This window comes from Ipomoea nil, unplaced genomic scaffold, assembly GCF_001879475.1.
Source record: "Ipomoea nil cultivar Tokyo-kokei standard unplaced genomic scaffold, Asagao_1.1 scaffold2926, whole genome shotgun sequence".
Lineage (NCBI taxonomy): Eukaryota > Viridiplantae > Streptophyta > Magnoliopsida > Solanales > Convolvulaceae > Ipomoea > Ipomoea nil.
In genome coordinates this window covers 1,617,146-1,625,459 of record NW_017619354.1, presented here as the reverse complement: position 1 = coordinate 1,625,459, position 8,314 = coordinate 1,617,146, and the positions used below count along the sequence as shown (strand labels likewise).

Sequence of the window (8,314 nt, the reverse complement as noted above, 5' to 3'; positions counted from 1 at the left end):
TAAATCTAAAAATTTGAAGTTCAAAACAACACTTTTGGGCATTGAATTGTTTCATTTTAGAAATTTGGTCAATTCTTAATTGATTTAAATATATTTAGTGTTTTAATTGTCCATTATGTTGCACTTTCAATCCTTTGAGAATATTATGAATAAATAAGTTACAAGGGCCAAAATTTTAAAACTAAAACAATTTAAGGGGTCAAAAATCTTTTTTTTTTTTTATTTTATTTTAAATATCTGCTTTCTCTTTTTTAATTTGATCAGGAAGTTAGTATAAAATCACTTCAATAAGGTTATTTATTACCAAAAGTGAAAATGCTTTAATAGTTTAAACAATAGTGCGGAGTTCATTCATTGTTGTTATATTATTCTGTTACGCAGCCACATGTCTTACTCTTTTTTGTTGTATCATATCCCGAAAAAGCAAAGTTGAGTTGTATACCCAAGTTGCAACATGTGAGGACTTTAAACTATTATGCTGAATTTATCATTGCAATACTTTCTTAATTTTAAAAGTGGATCTTACTTCTATATTATCAAATTTATAATTTTTTTATTATTTTCTTTATATCCCTATAGAACTCTCTCATTTTCAAAAGAGACTCCACTCTCACATCATATCAAAATAAAATATAATCAAAAATATAAAAAAAAGTACAAAAGGCTGCCATATTTTTTAAGATGCAAACGTGCATTCCATGTCATATATTAAAAAAAAAATTAAATTCTTTTTCGCTCTATATGTTAGCTTACAAGGGAAGGTTTGCAGGGAAGAGGTGTCAAAACGGACTTAATCCGCTTGGCTAGCCCGCCTCTCGCCAAAATGGCGGGCTTGACCGCCAAGCCTGGCTAGTATGTATACATTATTAATATGTGTGTGTGTGTGTGTGTGTGTGTGTGTGTATATATATATATATATATATATATATATATATATTAGTTAACAAATGCATTAATATATTTTTAAATTATCTAAATTATTTTAGTATACACTTATTAACTGTTTCCATATTAATTTTTATTTAAATTTAAAACTTTTTAAATTTGGCGGTCCCCACACCAAAGCTTGCCGATGTAGCGTGACCTCTCTTAGGCCCGTATTTTGACGAGTCCGTCCCGTCAACCCATTTCGACACCTCAAATTCTAGCCTTAGCTTATTTTCTAAGCATGGCCATTTGATTCGAAAAAGTGTAGATGGGGCAGTCAAAGGAAGTAAGAGACATTTAGTTTAGCAATGACGAAACGTAACATATGGGGTCAATACTTGTTGTGATAAAAAGGTGGAATCGTCCATTGATCGATCGAGACTAAATTTTTACTCACCGCAAATAAAAAGTTTTTCTCATGATATCTTTAATTTCTTGTGACAAATTTTACCTCTATTACCAGTTAAGTTATCCATGTTAGCAGGGTCCAATCGTTCTTAACAAGGTGATTGAATAATTTCATTTCAAAGATAAAGTATGAATTTTATTTTCTAGCATGATGAGAAAGGACAAAGTGCTTTTTTGCTGGAGTGTAAGAGTATAGTTGGGGAGGCGAGATATCATTCGAAAATAATCAAGGTCAATAGTGGTGTAGGTGTTGCTAAGGTTATCCTTATCCCGACAAATCCAATAAACTTTTAAAAGTAGACTCAATATATTAAAATAACATTATTAATTTATATTAATTACATTTAAATATTAAAAAATAAACGAAACAAAATTTAAAAAACAATACAAAATTAAATGATGTGACAAATGCCATATCATCTCGTCAATAGCAAATTGGCTGGGATAATCCCAGCCTAAGACCATTTTCAATAGTACCATTTTAGAGGGTGAATTTTGTGGTGGGGTAGAGGAGAGAGAGGGAGAGAGAAATAAAATTTGCAAGAAATGAGAGTTGCATTGAAGAAGATAAGAAATGTACCTGATGTGCATTGTGACTTGTGAGCACCAGTTGCACTGAGTGGGTGTATGCGGTGTATGCACTATACACACCTGTTAGGCGTGTTTCAAGATTATTATTTTTTGTTTAATAAATTTTTTTTATGTTTTTTTTTTCCCTCATTTTCTTCAACATTCCCTCTTTTCTATGTGGCAAAAAAAAACCTGACAACCAACACAAACGGTTGACGATGCTCCTAGCATTATAATTTAGTTTTGGACCAAATGGTTGATGATCAATTGTTATGCCGTGCAACCGTGTGTACCGTTCTTGGTACACACGGTTGAAAACGGCACCGTATAGTGCCAGGGAAGTAACGGTGCCGTTAGTGGCACCGTTTCACTCATCCCGATATTTAAAAAAAAAATATTATTATTATTGCCATAAAACGCCACTATACTCCTTTTTCCGCCATTTCCAACGTTTCGTCTCTAACAAGCTACACACTTCCTTCGCACTGTAGCAGTCTTCATCTCTCTCTCTGTCTACTCGGAGTCGCGATTTTCGTCGTCTTCATCTCATTGTCGCCGGAGCGTGTTTTGTTCACCATTGTTGCCATTTTCGCCATTTTCATTCTAGCATTGTCGCCTTTTATCATCGCATTCTCCATCAGGTATAATGTATTTTTGTGTTTTTTGACTGTTAACATTCATATTCGCTGTATATTCTTGTTATTTTTGACTAGGGTTTTGCAACACGATTTTGCATTTTTCTCAAACAGATCAATACTCTGTTTTTTTTCTGTTTGTTTGATTGTTTTTTGGTGTTTTCTGAAATGTTTGTGGACAAATAGTTGTGATATTGTGGATATATAGCTTTATACTTGTGGTTTTATAGTTTAATACTTATGCATGTTCGAAAATATCATTCATGTCTTCAATTAGTGTGTTTCTGAAATGTTTGTGGACAAATAATTGTGATATTGTGGATATATAGCTTTATAATTGTGGTTTTATAGTTTAATACTTATGCATGTCTGAAAATATCATTCCTCTCTTCAATTATTGTGTTTCTGAAATGTTTGTGGACAAATAGTTGTGATATTGTGGATATATAGCTTTATAATTGTGGTTTTATAGTTTAATACTTATGCATGTATGAAAATATCATTCCTGTCTTCAATTAGTGTGTTTTCTGAAATGTTTGTGGACAAATAGTTGTGATATTGTGGATATATAGCTTTATAATTGTGGTTTTATAGTTTAATACTTATGCATGTGTGAAAATATCATTCCTGTCTTCAATTAGTGTGTTTTCTGAAATGTTTGTGGACAAATAGTTGTGATATTGTGGATATATAGCTTTATAATTGTGGTTTTATAGTTTAATACTTATGCATGTCTGAAAATATCATTCCTCTCTTCAATTATTGTGTTTCTGAAATGTTTGTGGACAAATAGTTGTGATATTGTGGATATATAGCTTTATAATTGTGGTTTTATAGTTTAATACTTATGCATGTCTGAAAATATCATTCCTCTCTTCAATTATTGTGTTTCTGAAATGTTTGTGGACAAATAGTTGTGATATTGTGGATATATAGCTTTATACTTGTGGTTTTATAGTTTAATACTTATGCATGTATGAAAATATCATTCCTGTCTTCAATTAGTGTGTTTCTGAAATGTTTGTGGACAAATAGTTATGATAATATGGATGTATAGTTTAATAATTCTTATTTACAGAAATGGCTCGTGAACCTACACTGGCTGAGGCTTTTAGAGAAACAAAAAGAAGAAGAACAGAGTACCGGACAGCAGCAATTCTAGATTCACAAGCAGCTCAGAGCTCTAATCCAACTAGTGAACAACCAGCAGCAGCCCTAAATTCACAAGCAGCTCAGCGCTCACGCCCTGCTAAGGAAACAACTGTTGCAGAGACTTCAACGAGACGGCGCCGACGAACTAGAGAACACAGGAGAGATTACTTCAATACGAGGATGGGGCCAAAGCTGATGTTTGATCTTGTCCAGAGGCTCTCACCACGACAGAAACAAGCTGTCGTAGAAACTGGATTTGGTGGACTTCTTCATCTCCAACTCTGCACCAATGAATCAAAGTTGGTGCAATACCTGCTGGACAACTTTAATGTTTGCAGGTGTGATTTTGTATTAGAGGATGATAGTCTCCACATTGAAGAGGAAGATGTCGAATACACGTTGGGAATCCCGCGAGGGCCTCTGAAGGTCAATGAGGGGACAAAGATGGAAGACACCTCAACCCGTGAATACAAACTGCTGCTGACTTCATGGAGAAGGAGGTGGGGTATTACAGCAGGCTCGCCAATAACTACACAGATGCCAGATGAGATTGTTAGGAGAGCTGATCATGGTGATGAGTTCAAGAGGGATTTCGTAGTCTTTGCCGTTTCCTCCATGCTTCGAGGAAACACAACACGCTACTCCAAGTACAGGATCTTAAACTCATTGATTGATGTTGATATGATTAAAGAGTACAATTGGTGTGCCTACACATACCAATCTCTCATTGACTCGATAGATAGTTACAATGAAGATAGAAAGAGAAGCTTTTGGGGGCCAATGACATTGATATTGGTCAGTTCTTATTGTCTTTAATCTAGTTGCATGAATTTTATGTAGTTGTACGTGTATAACTAACAATTTATTATGGATATATATGCATGAAACTTGGAATATACTCAGTTTAATAAGATCCTTTATGTAGTTTAATTTGTGGATATATAGTTTTAAAATTGTGGATATATAGTTATGTGATTATGGATATATAGTACTCTGTGAATATATGAATGTATTACTCTGTGGACATACTGTTAATAATTCTGGATATATATTAATGTGTTTTTGGATGTATAGTTATGGGTTTATGGATATATATGCATGACACTTGGAATACACTCAGTTTAATGAGGTCCTTTATGCAGTTTAATTTGTGGATATATAATTTTAAAATTGTGGATATATAGTTATGTGATTATGGATGTGTAGTACTCTGTGAATAAATGTATGTATTACTCTGTGGACATACTGCTAATAATTCTGGATATATATTAATTTGTTTTTGGATGTATATTTATGGGTTTATGGACATATATGCATGAAACTTGGAATATACTCATTTTATTAATATCATTTTTTATTTTTGAATTTTGTGGATATATAGTTTTAAAGTTATGGATATATAGTTATGTGATTATGGACATATAGTTATGCATTACACTGTGACCATGCAATTAAGAATACATGGATAAATTGTTCTAAATTCATCTTTAACATAATCTTCTGTAATTTGTAGCTGTTCTACTTTGATCGAGTAGAATTCAAAGGAATGAAGATCAACAGGACATACCCTAGCATACTTGCTTGGACAACCACGCTTGTAAGAAAGAGAGTCAAGGCTGAAAAAAGGGCTGGTGGGTTTGGAAAGGGAAGGGTTATCCCTAGAGTTAAGAAGCCAAGGACTGATGCTACCACCTCACTGCAACAACCTGCAGGCACTGCTGCTGCTACAACCTCACTACCACAACCTGCATTTACTGCTGCTGCTACTACTTCTTCTACTCCTGCTACTGCAACACCGACACCAACTACAAGTGAGCCACTCTCAAGTGTTGATCGGGTGACCCGTGTGCTCCAAAAGCTAGCATCAGATGTCCTGGAGTTTGGTGAAGCTATGTCTGAAATTGGAAAGCAGGGCGCACCTATTGAAGTCATGAAGAAAGCGTTCTCAGGGATATCAAACATGCTAGGTGCTGCAAGCGCAATTGAATCAACTTCCATTCCAACTGAATCTCAGTTGGATGACATATTCTTTGGGAGTGAAACTTTCACCGCTGCAGTGGATTCATTGGTGGAAGCATTTCAGAAGACAACAAGAACCATGGAATTTGAAGCTCCATCATTTGATTTGGGAATACACTGCAATGAATCGCAACCGCAGCCATGTGAGCAACACACAGAGCAAGTAGTTGAAGAGGACCTACCATTGGATGCTTTGGTTCAACAAATTGGAGAGGATGCAGGACTGTCAACGACCTTGGAAGCACAAGTAACTCCTCCACTTGTTAGGGTCCCATTTCAGAGATATGTTCGTCATGCCGCTGCTACTGATGCTGATGTTGATGACTTTGATTGGTAAATTTACAGTTTGTTATTTGCATTTGGCTTTAACGTTATGAATTTATAGTGCTAAAATTATGAATATAAACTTATGAACATTTTTACAACTGTGGACATATAGCTTTAAAATTGTGGATATATAGATATAAAATTATGAACATTTTAAATCTGTGAATATATAGTTCTATGATTATGTACATATATGTTTAATATTATGGATATAAAGTTCTAATGCTGTGGATATATAAACAACAGTGCCATGCAAGAAAGTGAGTCTGATGTTGATGACGTGACTGTTAGGATGAGACCCCAGCGACGATTCAGGAACAAACCTCTTTGTTTGAGGTCACCATACTGGACACAGAATGCAGGTTTTATACGCACTACAACTCCACGGGAAAAAATCATTTCAAACTATGCATTCTTGAGTGTGTCTACCGAACACCCAGAAGAGTATGTTTGAACACATATATTTATAATAACCTTTAAATTACTTAGATAGTTCATATTATTATAACTATTGGTGTTATTATTATTATTGTTATTTTGGTGCTGTAGTGAGTTGCTGTTCAGCTATGGTGACTACTACCTAACAAGGCGTCACTTCTCAACTTTGAGCAATGGTGAGTTGGATATAGACTTCTTGAATGTTTGGTCTTTGCGGCTAACTTTGAAGAACACAGAACGTGCTGTTGGGATACCAAAACGCGTATTCTTCACCACACTGCCACATGTAAGAGTTATTTTTGACATGCAAATGCGCATTTTTAAAAATCTAGTACTCTAAGCCTTTTGAATACTCATTTTTTGCATTTCTGTGTATTCAAAAACAGCTGCAGCTTGATCCATCTGATGATTGGATGAAAAGTCTCCCAGCTGAGAAAAGGATGGAAAATTTCAATGATAGATTGAATTATGAAATATCAAGTTTTGGAAACCTGGAAATCAGTGATGCAGACCTTGTAAGATCTATTACACACACTTAATTTAATAATTTAAGATTTTATTATTGATATATATGCATGAAGCTTGGAATATACAAAGTTTAATAAGATCCTTTATAAAGTTCTGAATTTGTGGATATATAGTCTTAAAATTGTGGATATATAGTTATGTGATTATGGATATGTAGTACTCTGTTAATATATGAATGTATTACTCTGTGAACAGGCTGTTAAGAATTCTGGATATATGGTAATGTAGTTTTTGGATGTATAGTTATTAATTTGTGGATTTATATGCTTGAAGCTTGGAATATACTCGGCTTATTAGGATCTTTATAAATTTCTGAATTTTGTGGATATATAGTTTTATAATTATGGATATATAGTACTCTGTCAAATATGAATGTATACCCATGCAGTTAACAGTACCTGGGTATGTAGTTGTTTCAAATAATAACCTTTTGTTTTGGAATTAGATATTTTTCCCAGTGCATCGCCATGCACACTACTTTGTTGTGTGCATAAATGTCAAGGAATCCAAGGTTCAGGTGATAGACAACAAGGAATTGCATGCTGGTGTTTCAGAGCTTGATAAATATGGAGACTGTCCATACAAACTGGTAGCTTATATTATATTAAAAAATCTCCTTATTGTCACCTATATATTGAATTTAAAACATTATGAACATTGAGCTAATTTTTTACCAGATTGAAGCATTCAAGGCGTACCTGGAAGCAGGACAATCCACCTTGACTCACAAACTGAACAGCATGCCAGTAGAGTTCCTTGCCATGCACTGGAAAAATGCAGAGAATGTCACCGACTGTGGCATATATGTAATGCGGCATATGGAGAGTTACATGGGTGGAGCTCTCGAGAACTGGGATCCTGGGTTCAAGAAACATATGCGCACGAATGTAAGAGTAACATAAATATATTACATTCCAACTACATCAAAAAGTGATGAAAAAATTACAATGAACTAGTTATTTATTTTTCTTATTTTACAGGCTAGCTTCATTCTTGAGTTGAGGGCAAAGTATGCTGCTTGTATCATCATGTCAAAGCTGAACAGCGTCAAAGGCGAGGTCAAGAAAGCTGCAAAGATTGAAGACAAGAAGAAGTAAAACTGGAAAGATCAATGAATGTTTTTGTGGATGAATATTTTAATATTTTCTGTTCTTATGGTTGTTTTGTAACAACTCTATCACAATTTTTGAAATTCGATCTATGAAATTCACTGAATATATAGTTCTCATATTATGGACATGTAGGTTTAAGATTGTGGATGTATGGATATAAAATTATGAACATCTTACATAAGTATAAACATACCGTTC

At 34.2% G+C, this 8,314-nt stretch overlaps 1 protein-coding gene across 1 annotated transcript; it reads left to right on the top strand.

Moving 5' to 3' along the window:
- Positions 1 to 2,413: 2,413 nt before the first annotated feature.
- LOC109161668 lies at positions 2,414 to 8,101 on the top strand. The gene is made up of 9 exons (XM_019310160.1): positions 2,414 to 2,546; positions 3,619 to 4,487; positions 5,206 to 6,044; positions 6,285 to 6,482; positions 6,588 to 6,762; positions 6,863 to 6,991; positions 7,450 to 7,593; positions 7,682 to 7,891; positions 7,985 to 8,101. Exons 2-9 carry the CDS (start codon positions 3,621 to 3,623, stop codon positions 8,099 to 8,101), a joined length of 2,679 nt encoding a protein of 892 aa, XP_019165705.1. The 5' UTR covers positions 2,414 to 2,546; positions 3,619 to 3,620.
- Positions 8,102 to 8,314: the final 213 nt, after the last annotated feature.